We start from the raw sequence: 24,141 nt of genomic DNA, 5'->3' as shown, positions 1-24,141 counted from the left end.
GGGTTGGGTTCGCCGCGCGTGCCCGCGTGGGGCTCGCGTCCCGCCACCTCGCCTCCTGCCGAAAACAAGGCGGCAGCGAGGTGTTCAGGCTCTGCTCACCCCATCCCCGCGTGGCCAGGAGGTTTTTGGGTGGCTCGAGCATGAAAACCTCAGTGAAAGGGCTCGGGCTGGTATCAGAGCACAGCGCAGGAGCGGCACGGTGCTCTCGGTGCCAAGGGCAGCGCCGTTTCCTCCCCAGCCCCGGGGTGCTTTCAGCAGAACATAAAAATATGGATGGTGCCATGCCGTGATGGGGAAGGAGATTTTTGGAAAGCAAAATAAATCGCATCCCTCAACGGACTTCAGAAAACAAATGTGTTTGTTTATTTATTTATTTATTTTTTGCTCTAGTGCAAATGCAACCTCCATCCGTGACTGGGAGCTGGGAGCTGCTTTCTCCCTTCCAGCCCTGCCCAAAGAGCACTGAAATTAAGGCAAGCTGGAAAAAAACGGAGATGAACCCAAAACGGAACATCCAGATACGAGTGCAGCCCAGGCGGGGCTGTTCACAGCTGCTGTTTCAGGTTGAGTCTAAGCATGGATAAGATGGGAACCTGCCTCCAGCCACCCCAGCCTGAGCCTTCCTCCGCTTCCAGCTTCGTGGTGCCAGGGCCAGCAGGACAGGGAGCGAGCAGGGAGGAGAGCAGGGGGGTGATCAATAGCTTGCAGTGAGGCTGCAGCACTTCCATGCCCAGGTTTGTGCAGGTGATGCCGTGCTCACCTCTGTGTGCATCGCGGGTGCTCTGGAGCCCGTCCCCAGCAGCCCCATCCCGCACATCAGCAGCCCAGCGCCACCGTCTCCCCCCTGTCCCAGCCGAAAGGAGCCGGCAGAGCCTTGCAGCCAGCACCGTTTGGGGCTGGGGAGGTGTTTCGTGGCTGTCCGTGCACAGCCCTCGTTTTTAAGCCTTCAATCAAATGCTCCTAGACAGCGAGCTCGCGTGGCGCTTGGATTATTATCCCCTCAGAGGTCTGAAGTGCAGCACCGAGGCTGCTGGGACTCCAACCCGTGGTTGCAGGGCTCGAGATATTTCAGCGCGGCAGCTTAAAGCCACGACGGCTTCCCCCCCAGCAAGACAGCCACTACATCACACAGGGAACGCGCTCCGAAATAATGATGTACAACTGGCCTTGAGGCACTCTTTGCAGCTTGATTGGCCTCAATGGCAGGAGAATAACCGAGAGTTTATTGCTTCTCTTCCAGTGATCTTTACTCCCAGCTGTTTTCCCAGGGAGGGCTGGATCCCCTACCCCACGCGAGGAGCTGGCGAGGTGCTGAGCGCACCCAGGTCCCGGGATGGGGCTCTGCCCATGGGGGGAGAAGTCCCCAGCCCCTGTTTGAAGGCAGAATGGGTTTGAGCTGCTGGCAATGAGACCCGGTCACCTCCTTGGTCCCTTCTCCTCCTCCCGTGGGTTCAGCGCCCGTCACCACCCAGGCCACCGAGCAAGCCGCTGCCTTGGCTGCTGCAAAGCCCCTGCGACCTCAGAGACGCCCAAAAGCTGATTTCTGCCTGCTCAGCTCGCTGCTGTCTGTGCAAAAACAGAGCTGGAAAAGGGGGGGGGGGGGGGGGGGCGGAAAAAGAGCATTTTCATGCAGAAAGTTGCTGGCAATCCCCAGCTCCTGGTGCAGTTTGCAGAGGGCAGAGGTGAGATCGTTGCAGCTGATTTTTTCCCCCTTTCCTTTTGAGGAGCTGTGCTGCAAATAGCCTGATTTATAAGATTTCTCTATCATTAAAATGTAAATGAAAACAGACACGAAAACAATCTGAATTTCCAGCCGAGTTGCTCTTGCTTAATATTCTACCCCGAAGGGGGATGTGCGGAAGCAACAACATTTCAAAGGGAATCGTTAAAGAAGGCAGGCTCAAACTGCGTTTTCATCAGATACCGTGGCAGAGCCGAGCGCTCGGTGCCTTCCCCATCGCGGTGCCGATGAAGAGGGGACGCGGGCAGCGTGACACCTCCGGAGCGGGGGACGTCGGGGGGGTCACGTCCCGGCGCGCTTTGCTCCGGCACACGTGCGCGGGCGCTGTCTGCAGCGTGATGCACGCGGGAGCCGGCACCGTCGTGCGAATCCTCGCTGGGCTGTGCCCCTTTCTGAGTGCTTCGTGGGTTTTGGGGAGATGCGCTGGGTGTGCAGAGTTTGGCGGCGCGTCCTGGCGTTTGGGCAGCGCGGGCAGGGAGAGCACCCCCAGCCTTCCCAAACTTGCCTGCGGTCCCCTCGCGCCCCAAGCTCTCAGCATCGGCGCCGCTTTGCTCTGCCGCTGAGCAGGGGGCTGTGCTGCGCTGCTGATGTAACGCGTTGAAAATGAAGTACAAAATATCGGGGAGCTGGAAAACAGCGTGAAGCGCGGTTCAGCCACGCACCGGAGCGCGCTGGGGTAGCGAAAGGGCTGAGCGCTTTTGTTTGAATCGCTAGCCCGGTGCTTGCTGCCCTAGCGAGCTGAAATGTCAGCCTGGCTGCTGGCTGGGCCGGCACAGAACGGCTCGGAGTACTGCTGCTTTATATTTAGCTTCCGCAGAGGTCAGCACCGAGCGGCCGTGCAGCCACTCTCAGGAGCAGCGCGTTGCGGGGTGCTGCACCCTGCTCGTCTCCTGCCCGAGGGAGGAAACACGAGGGCTGTCAAGGGGCTGCAGGACGGGCTCAGAACCGCTCCATGCCACTTGCTGTGGGCTGCACAAAACCAAATCCTGGCTGGGTAAGGAGCCTTCCCCGCTAAGAGGCGCGAGGAGAAGCAGCACCCTGCGGTCAGAGCATCCCGCGGCGATGCTCACCACGCAGCAGCGGGGCACGTCCCCCACCCCCTTACCCCGACTCTTCCTCCCACCCTGGCTCATGCACGGGCATGGGGTGAAGCCCCAAAACCCGTCCCTTTTTTTCTTCCCCCGCACGGGGGGCTGCAGATCCGTGCTGCTCCGACAGATAAGGGGCTGCGTGGAAAAGGCTGCCCGGCTCGGATGCCCTGGGGCAGGACGGCTGAGCCTGCTGGGTGATGCAGGGCAGAGCCGCTCCCCTCTCCTCTCCTCTCTTCTCTCCTCTCCTCTCCTCCGGGACCTCCCAGGCAGCGGCAGGTGCTCCGCCACGGCAGCACATATGGATTCTATAAGGGCTGAGCTCATCTCCTCGCCCCGGGGAGGGCGGTGGCGCGGGACGGGGCTGCCGGGTGCGGGGAAAAGCCCTGCCCGCTGCAAAGCGAGCGTGGGAGAGCTGCAAGTCCCCGGGACACAACAAACGGAAGAGCCCAGGACGCCCTTTTTAGAGTCACTTTTCAGAGTGGAAATAAACTGCAAAAACAAAAGGGCTTTAAGTAAGTCCCCGTCTGGATCTCTGGATGTTAATGGCCCACGTTGATTAATTTTCTTTTGTACTTTCATGGCATCAGTTATCACATCGTACGATTTTATTTTTAAAGGCCTTTTTTTTAAGCCCACAAAACACTGGAAATAGTTAGGATGGATTCAAATTACAAGGTAAAATATTTCCCTCCAAACCTTCATAAACGCTTGATTTTCTTTTATGCCATTATTTTAACTTTCAAAGAAAGGCACCGTTTGCCAAACCTTGCTTTGCGCAGTAAAATCGGCCCAGTGTTACAGGGCCTTAATATAATAATAACAATAAACTTTCAGAGGAGACCTTAAAAACAAAGGGCCCTGTCTGCTGCGCATGGAAATTCAGGCTCACATGCCCCGAGGTCCACGGCTCATTTTCCCCGTGTGCCGAGGAAGCCGTCACGTGCGAGCCCCGGCTCCAAGCCCCACCGGGCGGCCGGATCCAGACCCCGCTGGTGTCACCGGGTTGTGCCACCGGGCTGGGGGGTTTCGAGGCTGGAGCAGCTCTGCGCAGACCCCAAGAGTCACAGCATCCATCTGCAGGAAAGGAATCCGGCCCCTTACTTACGGAGAGGTTGGAAATCCCTGAGGATGGAGAAATGCCCGGCGTGGGGCTGGGTTGAGCCCGGCTGTGGCCGGATCCTCACCCACGAGGGGCTGGGTAGGGCTGGCACGGGGCTGCGGGGGGATTTATTTGTGGGGTCACCATCCTCCAGGATGCATAGCGAGGACGTCGCCCTCCGAAGCTGGCACAGGCTCAGCCCCGCGGGTTTTTGCGTCTTTGTTTTCCCCCCCTGCAGGCGGTGGGGGGGTTGATTAATTCGCAAGTCTCGCTTGGGTATCGGAGCTGGGGGTGGAAAAACTTGGGACGAAGTGGATTTTGCAAATCACGGCTGGCCATCTACACCCAGCTCCGGGGGCACAGGCATCGGGGCTCCCAGCGCCCGGGGAGGAAGCCTCTTGCTGGCGGAGCAGATCCACCCCTTTGATCTGCTCCCACAGTTATTCTTTCATTTCTTGAGCAAATAATCTGGATTTTCACAATATTTACCTTGGAAATAATTATTTGTGTAAAGCATTCGACCAAGACAAACAGAGAATCGCTCGGCTGGCTAAGGAGAGCAGCCGGCCCGAGGTCTCACGTTCCCCTCAACCTCCTGAGCCTCTGTGCCGCGGGCTCGCACAAGCCAGCAGCCAAAAAACGGCCACGAACCCGGCTGGCAGGGGCTGGGGACACAGCTCCTCGTGGCCCCCCCTGCCCGGTGATTTAAAGGGTGGAAAAAGGCAGCTGCCCTGCCCGGGAGTCCCCTTCAGGCATTGCTACCCCAGCCCCTGAGTGTTTTAAACGGGGCTGTCGCATCCTTCAGGTCCCAGAGACTCAGCGGCTGTAGAGGAGAAGCAGGAAAGGGGAGAAAAAAAAAAAAAAAAGGGTGAAGGAAGGTTCAAAGGCCTTTTTTTCATCTCTATTTAATCTCTGCGAGGCCCGAGGCAAAGTCACCTTCGGGTCAGCACTCAGGTGTTTTTATCTCCAGCCCCATCAGCGCCGAGCTGCCCCCCAGCCCTGCCGCTGCCCGCCCGGAGCCAGGCTCGGCGCAGGAGGGGGCAGCTCCAGCCCCGCATCCCCACCACGCGCCCGGGTCAGGGGGGGACCGTGCTTCTGCGGAGGAATAAAGGAATAAACCCACTCGGCTGTTTCACCCGCGAGGTTTTTATTAGGGCGTGCGTGATGCCCGTGGGCTGATATGAGGCAGGCGGCGGGTGCTGAGCAGGAGCAAGCGCGAGCGTGGGGTTTTGGTGCAGCCGGGTGCTTGTGGGGACGCTGCCGGGCTCCTCCTGCCCCACGTTGGGGACAGGGGGGGCAGCACAGGCTTTTCCAGATGAGAAATTAAATTGAAATTAAATCGGTGCCCAGCTTTGCACACTCCGGGCAGGGCGGGAGCACAGCCCAGTCCCGACTGCATCCTGACCCCACGGTGCTGCTCCTGCCACACCAGCAACTTGAACAGAACATGTCATGTAAGCTCTCGAGAAAATAGAGCAAGCATGCAGAGCATCTCCTTTTTAATCTCTGTTTAACAAGGCTATTCTTCATAGTCTCTGTGCAGTCCTCGCTGGATGAAACGCAACTTCGAAAAAAATACTGTTTGCTTTAAAGTGATAAATTAACACACACACAAACGACGCAACTTTGCGAGCAGCTTCCTGAACATGCACCGCGGTGAAGCAGCTCCCACAGCACACAGACGTGCATATCTACAACCTGGTTGTAAAAAAAATCGGAATTAACTCTTCTCTAATACTGAATATATATTTAAAAAAAAATAGTATACAGGATTTGAAGCAGTTGAGACTTGGAATTATTTTTAACCGTTCTGAGGTCGCTTTTCAGGACGATTCTCTCTCTCTCTCTGTCTCTCTGGACCTGGTGCGTTAGCTCAGATCGTATCTGCAGGGCTTTAAACGTGCTCCATTAGGCTGGGCACTGGGGCGAAGCCCTAGGAACAGCACGGGACACCTTGCACCAGCACTGCTCAGCACCACCGGGCTGTTCCAGGTCCGTGATGGAGGACGGAGGCGACACCATGCAAGGAGCCTTGCATGCCGGTGCATGTGCCAAGTGAGGAAGAGGAGAGGTGGACGAAGAAATGTCCTTTAAAGCTCTGCAGAGAACGGGGTGGCCTCTGCTGCGTGAGCCACGCGACATGCAATGTGGTCCTGCACAGACCCCACTGCACACCCTCCTCGGGGCGCGTTATCCGGCAATAAACCCTTACGGAGCTGCAGAGCTCCAGGGACGTGGCCAGCAGAATTCCTGGTGTCGAACGCTCGCACGAAGGGCTGCAAATCGGGCGCGGGAGGCGAGCCTCGCCGCCGGCAGCTCAGCAAACCCCGGCTGGGAGCAGGGCAGCTCTCAGAGGCCGGGGGCGGCCGCGGCGGCGGGGCACGGGGCGCCCTGCTGCATGCAGCGGATCAGCTCCTTGCGGTTGTCCAGGATGGTGTCGAAGCTCTCCTGCAGCCGGTTCTGCTGGCTCACCACCTTCTGCTGGAGGCCGTGGATCCAGCGCAGCAGGGCCAGGCGCCGGTACATCACCAGCTGCACGTGGTGCTTCTCCTTCTCCCGCTCCTTGAAGCGCTCCTTGTCCTGGAAGTGCTGCACCGCCTCCGCCAGCACCGGGAACAGGGGCTCGGGATGGGGCTCGGCCGCAGGGGGGTCTCCGGGGGGGTCCCAGGAGCCACCACAGGCGCTGTCGGGGCTGTCGATGCTGAGCGCGCTGCTGGCGTAGCCGTTGTCCTCCGCGGGGGAGCTGGGGGGCTCGCCGCCCGCCGCCCCCCCGACCTCCGCTCCCTCGGGGGGGCTGCGCTCGCCCTCCCCGGGGGGACGCGCTGCGCTCGGGGGGGCGTCCCTAAGCCTGCCCTGACCCGTCTGTCTCCGCGTCAATAACAGCAGATTGTCGGACGGATTTGGCGTGTTTTCGCCCCCCTCGGCCCCGCCGCTGCCCAGCGCCGGGCGGCTCCAGTTCTGGTTGCTGTCGCACGCCTCCCCGGAGAAGTTGCAGTTGGGGTCGGGGCTGCAGCCCCCAGCCCCCGGGAAGGTTGTGCCCAGCACGGGGCCCCCTGGGAACGGGGAATTCGATGGGGCATCGGGCAGGCAGACGGCGAACATCTCGCTGGGCTCCTGCCTGCAAGAGAGAGCAGGGCTGAGCCACGGGGAATCGCGCTGGTGTCAACGGGGGGCTCGCAACGCGCACAGGGGGGCTGTGGGATAAGGGGTTTGGGAGGTTTGGGGTGCTGGGGGTCAGGGCACGCTGTGAGCCGTGACAAGCGTGTGCAAGGGCTGGCACCGCCAGGGCCGGCTGAACAAGGAGGCAAACGCCCTCTTACTCCATTTGCCTCATTTAAAGCTGCTGAGGCCAAACTCCTGCCCTGGGGTTTTCAGGTGCCTCTGGGCTGGGAGCCCCAAATGGCCTTGGGGCAGGGGGGAGGCACGGCTGGGGCAGGCACCCCGCTTGGGGCCACGTTTTCGGCAAGGGTTGGGGGGCACCGCGGGGCGCGGGCACGCAGCCGGCACGCTCATGCCCGTGTCTGCCAATTAATTAATGCCGTGCCGGTGGAGGTTTGCCGGGAAGGAGCTGCGGCTCCAGCAGCAGGAAGGTTTATTTAAGGGGTCACACTGCGGGGGATCCCTGAACACGTTGCTGACCCCCCCAGGGCTGGGTTTGGGGTCGTGTCTGGGCTCCGGCAGCACCCACAGCAGCGGGGCTGGGGGCAGAAGAAGGAAGGTGACCCCGGTGCTTCTCGGCAGGCCATCAGCAGCGGGACGCGATCCTGGGACACGCTCCCGGGTCCCGCTGGAGGCTTCCTGCCATCACCCACCGGGGGTCCCGGGGGTCCCGGTTCCAGCCCGGGGAACCGGGGGGGGGGGGGCTTGAGCTGTGAGCTGTGGCACCTCCGTGGGTCCCAAAGACGCGTGGGGAAGAGCCGTGACGGTATGGGGTGGCCCGGTGAGGACCCCCCAGTCCTGCAGACCCCCCCTCTCCCGGTCCTGAGTCCCCCCCCCCCGGTCCTTCTGCAGCCCCCCCGGTCCCGCTCCCCCCCCCAAGTCCTGCGGGCACCCCCCAATCGTGCAGCCCCCCCTCGGTCCTACCGCATCCCCCCGGTCCTGCAGCCCCCCCCCCGGTCCTGCTGCCTCTCCCCCCGATCCTACGCCCCCCCCCCCGGTCCTGCTTCCCCCCCCCGGTCTTGCACCCCCCCCCCCCGTTCCCGAGCCCCCCCCCCGGCCCTGCCGCCCCCTCCCCGCGCACACCCGGTGCCCCCCGCCGCCCCTCCCCCCCCGGGGCAGGCAGCGCTCACCGGCAGCCCCGGGCCCGCAGCTCCGCCGCCGCCGCCGCCGGCACCGGGGGGGGGGGAACGGAAGCGGGGAGGTGCCGCGGCCCCGCACTTCCGACGGCGCCCCGGGTCCCCCGCCCTGCTTCAACGGGGCCGGGGGGGGGGCACCGGGCACTGAGGGGGGGCGTGAGGGGTCCTGAGGGGGTCCTGGGGGTCCTGGGGGTCGTGGGGGGCGCGCAGCGGGACGTGGCCCCCCCCCCCCCCACGCGTGGCCGTGGGGTCCCACGGGAGGGGGGGTGTGCTCGGGGGGGGGGGTGCACAGAGAGGGGCTGGGGGCGCGGGGGTGCAGCCACCCCCCCCCCACCACCCCCGTGGGCAGTGGGGTCGTGGGGATACAGCCCCCCCCCATCCCTGTGGGCAGTGGGGTCACGGGGATGCAGCCCCCCACACACACCCCCCATGGGCAGTGGGGTCACGGGGAGGCAGCCCCCCCTCTGTGGGCAGTGGGTTTGGGGATGCAGCCCCCCCCCACACACACACCACACCCCCGTGGGCAACGGGGTCTCGGGGGTACCCGTGGGTGCAGCCACACAGGGAGGTGGCCACGCTTGGGACACGACGGCTCCATCCCAGCCCCGGCCCTGGGGGTCCCGTGAGGCTCAGCAGGGCCCCTGGGGGGTGTGAGGGGGGCAGCGGGTGCCCCATCTCTCAATGGGGCCGTTGTTGCCTCTCGCCACATCAGACGGCTCCCACGGGGGCTCGGGGGGGGTCACATGAAGCGCTGCGGGTGACCGGGGGATAAAGATGCTTTGTGGGGCCGGGGTGCGTGGCTGGGGAGAGCTGGGGGGGGGGACGGAGAGGCCCTGGGACGGGCGCTTCTCCTGGCTCCGTCTGGACGTGGCCCTCAGCAATGCTGGGGGACACGGGGCCGGAGCGCAGCGGGGGCTCTGCAACCCAAGCCCACCCCATTGCAGAGGTTTGGAGCAGGGGAACATCACCGATAAGTGATAGGGGCGTCCTTTTAGCCCCCCGCCTGCCCCACGGGCCGCCAGCCAGCCCCTGCTCCTGGCTGCTCCAGCCCCGGAGGCTTCGAGGAGAAATTGGTGGGACTGGGAGCTACAACGTGGGCCGCTTGGGCTGTGGCACGTCTTCTAGGAAAGCCCGAGATTAAAGAAACGAAACATTCCCGTCCCACAGGAAAGGCAGAAACCGGCTCAGACGCGTCTGTGAATGGGCAGGAAAGGAAAAAAAAACCAGGGCGAACAATGGGCTCTGCTCTGCTGTGAGCTCAGTGTTTGTTTGTTAGCACGGGTTTGTGTTTAGCTCCCTTTAGGGGCCTGAAGTCAAAGCAAAGCAAAGTATTCTCCACTGAGAGAGCAGAGAGGAAAACAGCCCCGGGCTGGGGACCTTCTCCTGCAGCTCGGTTGAAGGAGGCACATCAGAAGCCGACCTTTCTCATCACAGATTTGGGTTTCAAGGAGCAGAAGGAGGCCCCCAGGTCTGCTGGGGGATCGGGGCGCTGCCCCTCTCTGTCCCCTGCCCGTGGGGTCCCATGGGGCTGGTTGGTGCCAGCACCCGCTGCCGCTGGCCCGGCTTCACTGGCACTGTGGGAGCCTCCCTGCATTTGGGGGGTTTCCTCCCCCCTTTTGGGGTTTTACCTCCCCCCAGCGCTGGCGACCACACGGGCAGGATCGGTGCCAGGCTCTCAGAGGGAGCCGGGAGGGGAGCTCGCAGTTGTCCGTCCCGTTTGGTTGGGGTTTGCAGCGGTGCACATCCCCCGGCCCTCGGATTATCTCTATCTGATTGAGGCCGGAGCGGATTTGCTGTTTGCAATGAAAACAACTCGGTGGCACTGGGAACCCAGCCTTCCCCTCGGCCCCAGCTGTCCACCCAGACGGAGCGAAGCCCAAACCGTCTGCGTTCGGCAGGAGCCCCCCAGAGCCACGCCGGGTCCCAGCACAGCCCTGATCCGGAGCCAGCCTCATGGACAGGGCAGCAGAAACTGTGGGCGAGCGGTGCTGAGCCACGAGCAGGGCGATGGGGGAGCAGCTTCAGGACGCCCCACAGCATGGCACTGCTGTCACCAGGGAGCCCCAGCTCCTGGTGAAGGAGAGGGGACACAGGGACATGGGGACATGGGGCGATGGGGACACGGGGACGCTGTGCTGAGCTCTCCTGGGGCGGGAGGAGAGCGAGGGCTTGCAGGCAGAGCAGGGCTTAGTGATGGATTTCAGAGCTGTCTTCCACTCCTCTTCCCCCACTTTGTTCCAGAAACAAATTAAAAGCTCTCCCTTCAGGAAATTAAAAACCATTTTAAACGACTGAGCGCAAGGTCTGATGTGCTGGGGTTTCAGGGCTGGACGTCTTGGGCGAGAGGGAGGATGTGCACCGCGGGGTTCAGGGGCAGAAGGGCACAGTGGTGACCCCCCGAGCAGCTCCAGAAGCTCCTGAGACCACATTTCTCCACCAAAGCAGGCTCAGACACCCAGGCCCTTCCCTGACATGCACCCAAAAACAATGGGCAGCTGTTCCACACCCAACTTTTGGGATCCTCCACAACCGCTGGCCTGTATCTGGCCCCCAACATCAGCACAGCCCCAGCACCCTGGAGACACGATGGAGCAGGACCTGGAGCTGGGAATCAAAGCTCCCAGCACGGCCGTGTCCATGGGACAGGGATGCAAGGAGGGAGGAGAAAGCTTTTGGGGGCTTTGGGGGCTGCTGGGGGGCACGGGGCCAGGCGAGAGCCAGCCTGGCTGCTCCTGGTGTGCTGCCTGCAGCCCCTGTGCCTGGCGTGCGTGTGCAACGCGTGCCACACGTGTGTGCTCCGTGCCCGTCGCGTGCTCCCCGCGTGCTCCCCGCGTGCGCTCGGGCCGGGAGAGCGGCTGAGCGCTGGTGCACGGGGGGGGGGGGGCTGCGTGCAAGGAGGGGGCGCGTGGGCTGGAGCCTGCAGCCCGAGGAGGAAATTAAACATGTTTTTTTGGGAGATTTCCACATTCTTCCCATCGATTCCCATCTCCCACCCTCTCCTGCAGCGATGGCCGCGGTGGGGCCGTGCTTTGCCACGCAGCCAGCCTGGGAATGGGCTCGGTTGGGGTCATTGGTGGCCAAGAGCACCCAGGCAGCAGCTGGCCCAGGACACGGAGCCCCCATGGGGCCAGCACCCCGCTGCTGGGACCCCAGCACTGAGAATTTGTCCCGAAAGAGTTAAAAGCGGAACACTGCAAAAAGAAGAAGAAGAAAAAAAAAAAAAAAAGAATTACAAAAGAAAAAAAGTGCCCTGAACCACATGCGACCTAACCTCCCCAGCGGCTCATCTGAGTTTAATAACGGAGGGGGGAAATCTCCCAAAAAGCTCTCAGAGAAATTAAAGTAAACAACGTCCTGACCTCCACCCCGCGCTGCCCCGCCACTGACTCGGCTCGGCTGATGCGGCCACAGCCAGGCTGGCACGCGGGGTAATTGTAACCACGTTCGGGTACGGACCGGGGGGAGCAGCTCCCGGGGGGACACCGCTGGGGATGCGGGGCCAGGAGCAGCTGGGGCTTTCACGCAGCCCCGGGGATGTCGGGGCCAAACAGTGGCAAAACAGCACCGGGAGCACCCGTGGGTGCTGGCGCATCGGGCTGGATGGGGTGGAGCAGGGAGGGTCTGGTCCTGCTGGTGGAGGAAGGAGGAGGAGGAGGGTGTTACAAAGGGTTTGGCCTCTTGGCCTCGGCAAACTAAGAAACGAGGCTCTTGTTTTCACGGATCCTGATCATTTTTGTAGGCTGGGGGAAAGAAAAGTGGCCCCAGGCTGTGAAGTGGTGGTGCAGGCAAAGCTGCTGGCCCCGAGGGGGAAAATGGGAGCAGTGTCGCTGCCAGCATGTCCCCATCCCCGTCCCCATCCCTGTCCCCATCCCCGTCCCCATCCCCATCCCCATCCCCGTCCCCATCCCTGTCCCCATCCCCGTCCCCATCCCTGCCGGCAGTGCCCTCGCACACCGCGTCCCGTCTGTCCGTCTGCGTTTCCCACCAGGTTTTCCAGGGGCAGCACCTCTCAAGGAAGGGAAAGGAGGGTGAGGGGCTGAGCCCCGCTCGCCCCGGCCCCCACGCTGGTCCCACCGCCGCCTGCCATCTACCTGTAAAACAAATCATGTTTCAGTCAGAATCAAAGGCAGGGACAGATGCGCTGTATTTGGTGAGAAATGCCAGGAATCTGCAGCCGGATTGGATTTCACAAGAGCTGGGATTCCCGCGGAGGCCAAACCATTTCCACGGGACTCGAGGTCAGACCCCGCTGCCCCCCGGGGCCAGGGACAAGGCACCAGCGATGGGGACACCGGCTCTGCCCCGGGACACGAAGCCCCCGTGGGACAGACGCCCCCTCCGAACCGCCCTTCTCCGGGGAGAAGAGCCTCCTTCATCTTTGCTTTCATAACTCGCAAAAAAAAAATGGGTTTTATCTGGATTCGAGGAGATGTGCTGTGCCAAGAGAGCAGAGCCGGTGTCCTCCAGCCGTTTCCTCTGCGGTTTATCCGCTGCTTAGCTACAAAAGGGGAATATTGACGCCGACTCCACCCCTTCCATTAGACCAGGACCCAAAAATCACCATTTCCTCTGGGCCTGTGAATCACTAATAAACTCCAGACAGAAAGGTCTGACTAGGAAATTGTTTGGGAAATTGAAAGGAAGTGGGAGGGCCGGGCGCTCGCGGCAGCTCCGGGGGCTTTGCTGCTGGTGTCACCTCCCCGCGCCGCGGGACGGGTCCTGCCACGGTCCCGCGTCTGCTCCGGGTGCTCGACGCATCCCCGAACCCAGCCCGGCAGCTGTTATTCTGCAGCAGCTGGAAAATGCTGAGCTGGCAGAAAAGAAAGGAAAAAAAAAAAAAACAGGTTTCAGGTGAAAATGCTCAGAGGCACGTGGCAGGGACCAAGCAGGGACGTGTCACCCCAGGGGATGCCGGCGCTGGCACTCTCTCTGCCCGTTGTGGGCCCATCCTGCGCATCCCAGCGCATCCCCGGTGCCTGCTCCGGGGCGCTGCCAGCTGCCGCTCCTTGCACCAGCAGCGGCTGAATTTCAGCAGCTCACGGATTTTCCCGTCTGTGCGGATTTGGGGATGAAAATCGCTGTGCACATCTTTTTTTTTTTCTTTCTTTTTTTTTTTTTCCTTTGATCGCTGTCCATCAGCTGAGCCGAGGCAGCGGAGCTAAATGAAATCTCCCCATCGTTCGGTATCTGCGGCTGGGCGTTTGCCAGCCCCTGAGCATGAAACCCTTGGCTCGTGCCCAAGCACCGCGTGTCCCTGGGCTGTCTCCTGCCCGAGCCAGACCCGGCCACCAGCTCCCTGCAGCCCAGGAGACGGGCGCTCGGTGCGGCAGAGCTCCCAGCTGCAGATAATACAACAAAGGCAGCCACGATGCTCCCAGGGAAGGTTTGGGGAAGCGCAATACCCCTTGCAGGGATGCCACTGCCGGTGCCTGGGGCATGATGCCGGTGCTGTCTCAGGGATCAGCCCCAGCAGCGTTTTTTTTCTTCTCGTGCCGGTCTCCAGACCCGCCTGCAGCGCCTCCCGAACCTCCCCGCAGGATGGGGACCCGCCGCTCTTCCCATTTGGTGCACACCCTGCAGATGAAACGTTCGCGGCACGACGGTTCCTTGTGACCTCTCGGCTGCTGCACACTTCTCCTGAAATAGAAAGGCTCGACATTTGGACCTCATAACGCAGAAAAACTTCAGGATTTTGAAATTTCGGTCTTGGAAACAAATCTGATACATTCCATAAATGCTTTAATTTATCCCTTTGTCACAACATTCAATAAAAGGTTTAGTTTCAGCTGCCCTGTTTTGATTAATAACTGTAACAGATTCTAACCTGGAGGAATTGTACTATATTGCATTCATGGAAATTAAATGTTTGATTGCACATAATCAGAATTTTCTGATGTGGAAACTGCTCCGCTGCAGAACTTTGAACGAGCTCTAATCAAAAGACACTTTGTGTGTCGGTTGATTTGTTTTTTTTCTCAGCTTCCCCTTCACCTATAACAAGCCACGACATCTGTTAAAATTCAAGCAGAGCAAAACAGCCTGGGCTGGCTGAAAAAATTAAAATTTCGAGCGCAAAATGAAACGAGCGCCCACGTTGCGGCCAGGTGGGCGAGCGGCAGCAGGCTCTGCACCGGGCGTCGATGTGGCGGGTGCAGGATGTGAGTGAAGGGTCCCGGGGTGCTGAGGTCCTGGGGTCCTTGGGTGCTGGGGTCCTGGGGTGCCAGGGTCCTGGGGTGCCGGGGTCCCATGGCACAGGGGCTCTGGGGTGCCGGGGTCCTGCACTGCCAGGGTCCTGCACTGCCAGGGTCCTGCGGTGCCAGGGCCCGGGTTGTTCGGCTTCTCTGACCCATGAGGGACACAAACCCTGGCTGCAAAAGGAGATCCCAGCCCAGCAGAGGGGCAGGAGCGGGGCTGGAGCATCTCCTGCGTGGGTGTCCCCCTGGTTGGGGGACAGGAGGGTGGGGAACGGGGTCTGTGCCGGCGCGGTGCCTCTCCGTCATGCAGGGCTGCGGGCACGCTGCTCGCAGCAGCCGTGGGTGCTCGCTGGGTGCCATGGTCCCTCGCCTGCCACTCGCTGCACCCCTGCCCCCAGGAGCAATGTCCCACACCAGCCGCGCTTCATCCCCCTGCAGACGCGGAGCCGGAGCTTTGCGGGTTGCCGTCAGCAGCCGCGTGGTGGAAATCGCGTGGCTTGTCTCTTCGCAGGGAGCAGGAAAGCTCCCGCTGTTTTAAAAGCAGGTTTTACGTTCCTCGAGGCTGCACGGGGCTGTTTATACGTCCTCACCCTGCAAAAGCCGCTGCCTCTCCCCTCTCGGCCCCAGCAGGCAGGTTTTATGGCGGGGCTCTGCACGAGGGGGGAGCAGAGCGCTGTGCCGACGGCCCCAGCAGCAACCCGCAGATTGTGGGACCCAGTTTGGGTCGAGAACACCTCGATGCTGAGGCTTTTGCTTCAAGCTTTAGGTTGAGACGAGCACGTGGGAGCTGAGAACGGGGCTGGGCAGTGCTATGGGGCCAGGGCAACGCCATGGGGCAGGGGCAGGGCTGTGCAGCGCAGCGGTGGCAGCTCCGTGGCACCGCGGGGATCTCTTCGTGCGCATGTTGGAGCCACGGTTCCTCCAGGAGGAAAGGCCTTTCCAGCAGGAGGTGCCTTTCTGATCGAAGGGGAAGCTTGCATTGCTTTTGAAATCCACTGCCCTTTAATAAAATGCTGAAATTCCGGGGCTTGGTTTGCTTTCCTTCCTCTTTCTCTTCCTTTCCATGGTAGGGGCTTAATGTTGCCTAAGCCATAAGGAAAGGTGCAGGGATGAAAATCAGGAGGGACAAACAAAACCCCGCCAATGTTTGGGAACAGAAGCACTTTTGGGCAATGGCCGCTGCTCCTCGGTGCTCGCCCCGGCCCCGTTGGGGCTCTGCAGCGGCCCCAGCGGTGCCGCAGGTGCCCTCGTGCCGGGCTGGGTGAGGGGGCACATTTTCCATGTCGGAAACCCGAGCTCCCAGCAATTACAGCGGCATTCCAGGACCGACTCCTGCTTCCTGGCGGGTCCCTTCCCATCAGCTCGTTTGGGTCACGGCGAAACGGATCCCGGCGAGAGGCTCTCCTGGCTGGAACCGCTTGGAAAATTCTCTCTGCATGGGTGAAATTCCCTCTGCTACCAGAGGTTATTATCTTCATACAGGAACCAACAATATCCTTTCATTTAGACACTAATTTGAACAATGTGCGCTGGCCGGGGGAGGAAGGGCACTCGCTGCTCGGGAGCCTTTGAAAAATCCAGGCGGGAGCCAAAATGAGAGGAAAAACAAAACCCCGCAGCGACACAAACCGCCCGGCGGTGCTGGGCTGGCGCGGAGCCTCAGGGGTCCCAGCCGCCCACGGGACCCCCGTCAGCCCTGGGAGCGAGGCAGAGGCGAGCAGCGCCGCGGCGGGCAGGGGGAAGGAGCTGCCCAGGGGCTCCTGGCCCCGCAGCAGGTTGGCCCCTGGGGCCCTCGGTGCTGCTCCGCTCCAGCACCCGGAGGGTTCTCGATCGCTGCTGCGCCTCCGTGGCTCGTGGTGAGAGCAGGGATGGGGAAACTGTCCCCGTCCCCAGGGCAAGGACACGATGGGAAGAGCTGTCACAGGGAAGCGCCTGGGGGACTCTCACTTCCCAGCCCACACTGGGGGAAAATTGGTGCTCAGACTGCCCTGGAGAAGAGAGCTCGGTCCGTGGGGTGGGAGAGCATTGCCCAAAAGGGAAATCGCCTTCCCTGTTTAACCACGGTGTTCGGGCTTGTAATTACCATCTCTGTACGGCCGGAGGGTGCAGTTAAACACTTTCGAACTCACCGTATCACCCAGCTCACACTCGGCACCAGAAAAAGCAGCCGGGTGTAATTGATAACTGCAAAGCCATTTTAATTTCCGTTCCCAGGAGCGGACAAGACGAGCGCGGCGGGGTGGATGGAGCACGCGCCGGTGGCGATCGCGTCCCGCACGGCTCTGCTGGGGGACCAGGGGAAGGTCCCAGCCCCGGGCCACCCCCACGTCATGCACAAGATGCGGCATCAGCCCCTGCTCCCTCCTGGGCAAACCTCACGGGGGTTCAAAGGGGGGGATGGAGGCGATTTCTGCTGCCTTTGCTCCTAACGCGGGCTCGTTCTGACCACTCACACCCGCGTGGGGAGCGCAGGCGCGTTCCCCAGTGGGGATATCAGTTGGAGCATCGTCTAATTGATTACGTGGGAGTCGCTCCCGGTGCAAAGGGAAGCCCCCTCCTCGCTTTCGGCGAATTAATTCAGCTTGTGCCGCTCTCTGTGCTCAATTAATCTCGTTGAAGTGGTGCAACTTCAGCCCGCGCTTCGCACAGAGGTACCGGGGAGGCTCTGCCTGACGAAGACGGGAGGCGCGTTAATGACGGGGCGATGGGCGCTCAGCCCCTTCATGTAACGCTGTGCGGGGCGGCAGCAGGACAGGGGACACCCCCATTCCCCACTTCTGGCCATGAACCTTTGTAGGATCGGCCCCCCCGGGGGGCCATCCCCATGGTGGGCCTGGGCCACCAGTGGCAAAACCAGTGCCAGGATGGGTGCCGCGGCCGGATCCGGCTCCAGGGCTGTCCCCAGCCCTGCACCAAGACAAAGCAGCTCGGCCCCGCAGCCCCCGGCCCCCCGGCAGCTGGCGCGGGGACGTAATCCCACAAAGTCCTGCTCCGGGGGGACCAGGGGGAGAGTGGGGGGCACGCCGCCGCTCGCTGCCCCCGTCGATCCCCCCGCCATTGACCGCCTAAACAGTTCTTTGGTGATTACAATGTAAATATAGCTTTTCATGGAGTTAAGGCCTTTTATGGGATCCGCACACACTTAACCACTTAACCCCGGCGACAAAAAGAGCAGTGAATTAGCTGTTTAGAGGCTGCTCGTGCAGAAAAGCCGGCCCTGAATAGGATTTGGGGAGCTCTGTGTATCAATTGCTATGCTCCAGAGGCCCTCAATGGGGCTTTTGGCGTTCGAGCATGTGCCAAGGGGGTTGCGTGGATATGGATGGAGTGTCCAAAAAAAAAAAAAAAAAGAGGAGGGGTGGGAAGAAAAAAAGCAGCTGCTTCCCTTTAATAAAACAATGATTTATTCATAGCTGCTCGGGGAAGGGGCGGGGGGGGGGCATGGGGAAGTGCCAAGGCAGCACCGTCCCTGCTCGGTGCCTAGGTTGGGGAGCGGGAGGAACAGGGACCCCCAGGGCACCCTGAATGCCCCCCCAGTCCCACAGCACCCCCTGTGCCCCCCAGCACAGCCCATGGGGCAGAACTGGGCCCTGCTGCAGCTCTACCATGGTGCTTGGGGGGGGTCCCTGCAGCTCCATTCCCTTGCTGGGGGTGCACAAGCTGAGGGGGGCCCCTCTGCTCTTCCCTGCCACACAAGTACCCCTCAGCAGAGCCAGGTCACAGCCGGTGCCCTCCTGGCACCCAGGAGCAGGATGACGACGGGGAACGGCCCTTTTGGGTTGCCCGTTTCCCCTGGGGGGCTGCGGCTGCCCCACCGCCCTGCCCCGCTCTGCGCCACCCCGGCAGCAGCTTCGCCCGCTGCGGGGTCGCATCCTGCGCCTTCCCGGACGAGGCACTTGGGCAGCGGCACAGAGGAAGGCAGGCTGTGCTGCGGTGTCCTGGCACAGATGAGAAGCTCTGTCGGGTTTATTTTTTTTTCCCTTAAATTCCCCTCCACTCCTTTCCCCGTGCTTTTCGCACCCCGACGCCTGGTGCCATGGCTGGCCTCGGCTCACAGCCAGGCCAGGAGCGGGGTCTGGGCTCCCACGGAGGGGCTGCAGGGACATTTCGGGTGGCACCCAGCGCTCAACCCACCACGTTTGTGCCTGGTACCACCACTGGGGCGGGCGCGTGGTCCCAGGGGGGGTCCCTGCACCCCCAGAGGGTGCCGGCCGGCAGTCACAAGGCAGGGGCACAGGGCACGGGGCTCACACCCTCCCTGCTGCCGAACAAGAGGAGCCTTTCATGGAGAAGGAGAGCGGGGAGGGAATGGGGAGAGGGGGGAGAAAACTCAAAGCAGAACCAAAGCAAAAGGTCTGGAAGGAGGGGATGGAGCTGGGCAAAGCCGGGGCGCAGCGGGGGGGGGGCTGCAGGGGGGCAGATGTGGGCATCCCCACCACAGCCAACAAGGTTTTGTGGGGCAGTGCCAGGGTTGTGCTCAGAGAGATGGGGAAAGGCTCCTGCAGCCCCAGCCCCCCTGGGATGGGTCCGACTGCCGCAGCCTGGGGTTTTGGGGGTCCATGGGGACCCCAGCGTGGCCCCCACCCGCTCAGCATCGTCCCCCTGCCGCTGGGGAAGCGACAGCAGCTTCGCCCTGAGACAGGATTGGGTCCCTGCCTTACTGGTCCAGCCTGGGAAAAAGCCGGGCCACAAATGGGATTTGATTGAAGTCCCCATCCCACAGCTTACGAGGAGCAGATAAAGTCGGGCTGCGGCCCTATTTTTAGGCCCGTGCAGATGGAAGGATAAAAGAGGGAGCGGGGGGGGGGGGGGAGGAAGGGTATGAATGGGAAGGAAAGACAAACAAACGCCAAGCAGATGTTGGGAGCGGGGCCGCTCCCCTCGCGGGATGCACGGGGCTCTGCCGGCCTCGACCCCAGAGCCGGGGGCTGTGGGGCCGGGGTGGCTGGCAGCAATCAGCCCCGCGCCCTCGTTAGCAGCACCACAAAGCCTCCGGGTGTGAAACTGCGATCAGCAGCGGGGGGCAGCTTGGTGCCACGGTCAGAGTGGTGTGCTCGGCATGGCGGGGCCCTGGGATCCGAGCAGCACCCGCAGCCGTGCCGCTGGGTCCTTCTTCGCTGCCCCATGGGTTCCTGAGGTCTTGCTGGACTACAGTGATCACCAGCACCACAAATGGCTCACACCGAGGTTGGGTTTGGCATCTCCAGTTCCCAGTCAATAGCTTTTAAGGCCTCAGTGCTCACTGGTGGGCTTCTACCCCAGTTCCTCCAGCCCTGCTTTTGCTCTCTGCAGATGTTTGGGGTCTTGGCCGATGGCGCTGACCCCACTGAAGCTTTTCACCTCCTCTTCTCCCTTTCCAGCAGCGGGGAGGTGGACGGGCGGCCACGGCGAGCTGTTCCCAGGGCTCCTCAGCCGCCCCGCAGCGAGGAACGACACCTTCGGGTGTGTTATCATACTTTCAGGCTCATGTCATGTCGGCTCCGAGGATCACACGCGCTCAGCAAATGGGGAGGTGGAGCAAAGGCTACCAAAATAAGGCCAGATCCATCTGTGATATCATCCCCCGGAAGCCTTGCTCAGAGCTTCATGTTGAGAGCATTGCCCTCACGTCATGCAAAATGGGGAACACATGTCAGACATAATTGCCTGTTGCTTTAATTATCATCTCCTTTGCATCGGTTGATTTTGGTTTTGCATTGCCTTTGTCTGGCGTGGCTGGGGACTCGGCTTCCCGTCTCACTGACCCAGGGTGCGCGTCCTGCATGAGATGCTGGCTGTGGTTGGGGCACAGACACGTGTCCTGCATCGGCACCTCGGGAATCAGCCCACAGACTGCAGCAGAAGCCTCCTGAGATGTGTGCACCTATATCCCACTGCAGTTTAGGGCTGGGACCACGTCCCCATGTGCAGGATCCTGTCCCTGCCCCGCTGCTGCCTTGCCCCGGGAGCTTTTCCTCGCTGAGACGAGGTGCCAGGGCTCACTTCCTGAGCCACCAAGACAAGGATGTAGATCCTGGGGTGCTGGGTTGGTGCTGACATTAAAGTACAAAGTCTGCTCTGAGCAGCTGGCACCAGCAGGGCACAGCACTGGGGCCGGGTTCCCGCTGCCCACCCCTCCTGCCCTGCAAAGCGGGAGGAACCCCGGGGGAATTGGTGACATCTCATCCACAGCGTGCCTCTCCGCTGCACTGAAAAATGAGGAAAAATCCACTCCTGTCCCTACCTGGGGATCGCCCCACCTCGCTGGGCTGGGAGGCAGAAGCGAAGGAAGGAAGGAAAAGCCGTTTTTCTGATCTGGTGTTTAATTGTGGAAGGTCGGGGGTTTTCAAAGCCCCCCTTCAGGCTTGATGTAAAATAGGAATGTGGAAATACCACCTATTAATATCCTGAGCAGCCGGGGAGGTGGTGTTAGCGCCTCAGCCATTAATTACACTTCCTGCACAGAAATCAGTCTCCACTGACCGTGGGGGCTGGAAATGAGGCACCGGGGAAAGACGCTGCACAGGGGAAGCAGTGCCCATGGCAGGGACACGGCGAGGCCGAGGAGAGAAGCAGGGGCTGCTCATGGGACACCAGGCACATTTCCCCTCCGATGGTCTCCCCATAAATTACAGCCTGAGAGGTGCCTGGTGGTCCTAGGAGCTCCCCAGCGTCTCCTCAGGTGCTGCGAGGACACAGGTGAAGGGCGCACGTATCACCCTCCGAGGGGGACAAGCCTCTCCGATACCCATCCTTCATCACCGCGTGCACGAACATCATCAAATATTGAAAATCAATGGGGCACTGTAGGGGAAGCAGCACAGAGCATGTTGCATGAAAACAGCCTTGAGGAGCAGGGAAAAAAATATTAGCTAAAAATAAAATTAATCTCTTGCGAAGCGGTGAGACTTGCTCCTCGCCCCTCTCCCATGCAGGGCAATCTTTTATGTCATTTTCTTTAATTACTGCTGGTTCAGGCCTCTGCTGTCTGGAGAAGCATAGCTGGAGTTAGCCATAAATTGGGCTTCTGGATGATACAAGAGAAAATAACAGCCCGCTGGGACCCAACATCTGTTCACACAGAGCACGTGCAGTGTTATAATTAGTATTAACAACTAATAGTTAATGTAGAACAAAAGTTTTGCCCAATAAACCCAGCCCCGCCACAGGTCCCCAGGCTGTTTCCCCGGCAGCCCCTGCACACCCTGAGAGCTCCCTGGGGCTCTGCAGGGCCCGGAGCCCATGGGCTGGGCCCACTGGGTGCTCAGGTCCATGACCAAGAAATAATTTGGGAACCCTGCACCAACCAACAGCTCCCTCACTCCTCACCTCTCCATTGCCCCAGCCCCACTTTTCACCCCCTGCTTTTTAAGTAATTTGCTTCAGGAAGGGCTCCAGCTGATTGCGGCCCACTAATTGAGCACGGGCACCAGAGGTGTGCTCGGGTCGGCCTGCGCTCCCCGGCCCGCACCTGTGAATTATCGGTCCTGCAGGTGGTTTTTCCTGCTCTGTGTTTTTCTTCTTACCGAGGAAAGCACTAGTTTGTTAGTAACAGAAGAGTCTTGCTTTCTTTTATTCTGTTCATACATCGCACTCCCTAATTTCTTAAATGATCTCCTCAGTTTCAGTCAGACTGTGGCCATTGCTGCCCCCCTTCTATGTCTGCTGCTCTATTTTCTGTGTTTCCTACCAGTGAGGACCCTGAAGGAAAAGAGATGCTGCACTCATCGCCTGCCCCCTCCCAAAACCAAGAACACACTAAAACCGTTTTCCTGGGCCCAAAACTGCGCTCCATTCACCCCTCCTGGAGAAAGGGCCCACGAGGCAGCTAATGGGAGGGCTGAAAGTCAGCGGGGGAAAATAATTGTGACACGGGTGTTTGAGAAGGCCCTGTCCCCATCCACACTCGTGTGGGTGCCCGGGGCTCTTTTTGTCCTTTAACCCTCGTATTGGGTCTGGGACAACTGATTACAGACCCGGGACAGACGAGGTTCGGAAGCTCGTGTGATAAGCACCCACAAAACATGCAGCACGCTTCTTTTCACGTGTCCACTCTGACATAATTTTTCACATGTTGGAAATACAGATGATTTTAGCCTGGGTCCATCTGGTTTCCCAAATAACCTGTCTGTTTGATAAATAACATAAATTAAATTAGACAAGACAAACAAATAGTTTTTTTCCTCTCTCCCTTTCAGTCTCTTGGCAAAAAGAAAAAAAAAAGGCAAAGAAAACATAATTCAGTGACTGCCTCGAGCCCCCGAGGAGCTGCGCGGTGGTGAAAGCTATGATTATAAACGTGTCTGCAATGTTAACCTTTAACACAGACCGAAGACCGTTCCTTCCCCTGATTATAAGTTCTTTTTTAATTTCTTTGCTGTCATTTAGGTTCCTAGCAGCTCGTTCCCCTGCAAACTCAGCGGGCGATACCGGTACTTAGCAGCACTCCATTCCTCGAGGCTCCAAAGTGCAGCTTAGGGGCAGGCCAAATCCCGAAGGTTTTATTCCTCCCGTCCTTTTGTGGGTAAGGGAAACTGAGGCATGGAGGTGTGCAGTTATTGCAGCTGCTTAACTAGGATGAAAATCCTCTGTCCTACCAAGGCACTGGCTCTAAGAGGCCTTGCATCTCATGCATCGACAAAACCAGACTCCACAAACCCCAGCTCTGAGCAAAAACCGCTGGGAATTAGCCCAAGGGACGATTAGATGGGAAAAGTCAGGAGCCAAGTGTCGGACACATCGCTGCCGTGCCCTGGGGCTGCAGGCAGGATTCATTCCCACCCGCACCTCCTCGCGCTGACCATCGGCCATGTCCCCATCGGTCACGTCCCCATCGCCACCGGGCTGGCCAGGCCGGGACAGCTCCCGGCGCTTCCAGCAGCAAGAGGGGGAGTTTTTCTCTCCACGTTAGCACAACCGCAGCGTGTCAGTGCCAGGAGGGGTGAGCTGAATCGATACTTGAAAATGAGAAGCCGAGGCTGAGCGAACGTGCCAGACGGGCGGTGGAGGCCAGCCCAGGGAAGGCTGGACACAGGGTGAGGGCGCGAGGACGGGTGAGAGCACTGCTAGGTCTTCCTCCTATCCCTGCCTCCTCCAAACACACTGCATGGAAGATAATTCCTGCACGAGGCATTTTTTGAGTGTCTTGCAGCAGTTAACAGCAGGATTTAACAAACCCTGAACTCCTGAAAGGCTTTTGTGGGGGGAATGTTTGCTCCGAACAGCAATTGCCAAAACCTTCCCATTCAACGCGTTCCAGCGTGTAAGCTCTTCAGGCCCCGTCGGATTTTTCTGCTTAGGAGCTGAGCTCAGGAACAAGCAAAGCAGCTTTTGGCTGGCTCTCAGCTTTTTTTCTGAGGGGAGGAAAAACCAAATGCCAGCTTCGTGGCTGCCACACGCCGAGGAGAGGCTGGTAAGACCCCTGTGGCACAGCCAGCCCTCTGAAGGTGTTCCTCCTCAACTCGGCTCTCCAAGCTACTGCCTTCTGATGCAAAAACGTAGCAATTATAGGTCTAATTAGGGAAGAGGCTAATTTAATTCTGTGCAATGCTGTAAAGCACAGAAAAGTGTAACAATTTCCCTTTGAGTCAGAGTATGGTTTAAGCTTTAATCATATTTCCTTCCCCATGGGTTAGTGGAAGAGCATTCTCTTGCTGCTCTCTAGTGGCAGGCATATCGGCAGAGTTAATAAAAGGTGCCGAATTTTGCAGCTTTTAATGTTTCTGTCCAGTAAAGCTGCTGA

The 24,141-nt window shown here is 60.2% G+C and overlaps 1 protein-coding gene across 1 annotated transcript; it reads right to left on the bottom strand.

Moving 5' to 3' along the window:
• Positions 1 to 5,056: 5,056 nt before the first annotated feature.
• On the bottom strand, positions 5,057 to 8,320 carry C24H1orf216 (chromosome 24 C1orf216 homolog). The gene is made up of 2 exons (XM_066982569.1): positions 8,221 to 8,320; positions 5,057 to 7,049 (listed from the first exon to the last, which is right to left on the bottom strand). The coding sequence occupies exon 2, from the start codon at positions 7,031 to 7,033 to the stop codon at positions 6,281 to 6,283; it is 753 nt and encodes a 250-aa protein (XP_066838670.1). The 5' UTR covers positions 7,034 to 7,049; positions 8,221 to 8,320; the 3' UTR covers positions 5,057 to 6,280.
• Between the last annotated feature and the right edge of the window lie 15,821 nt (positions 8,321 to 24,141).

This window comes from Anser cygnoides, chromosome 24, assembly GCF_040182565.1.
Source record: "Anser cygnoides isolate HZ-2024a breed goose chromosome 24, Taihu_goose_T2T_genome, whole genome shotgun sequence".
NCBI classification, from domain to species: Eukaryota; Metazoa; Chordata; class Aves; order Anseriformes; family Anatidae; genus Anser; species Anser cygnoides.
The sequence above is the reverse complement of the archived record's forward strand: the minus strand, read 5'-3'. Positions and strand labels throughout refer to the sequence as shown.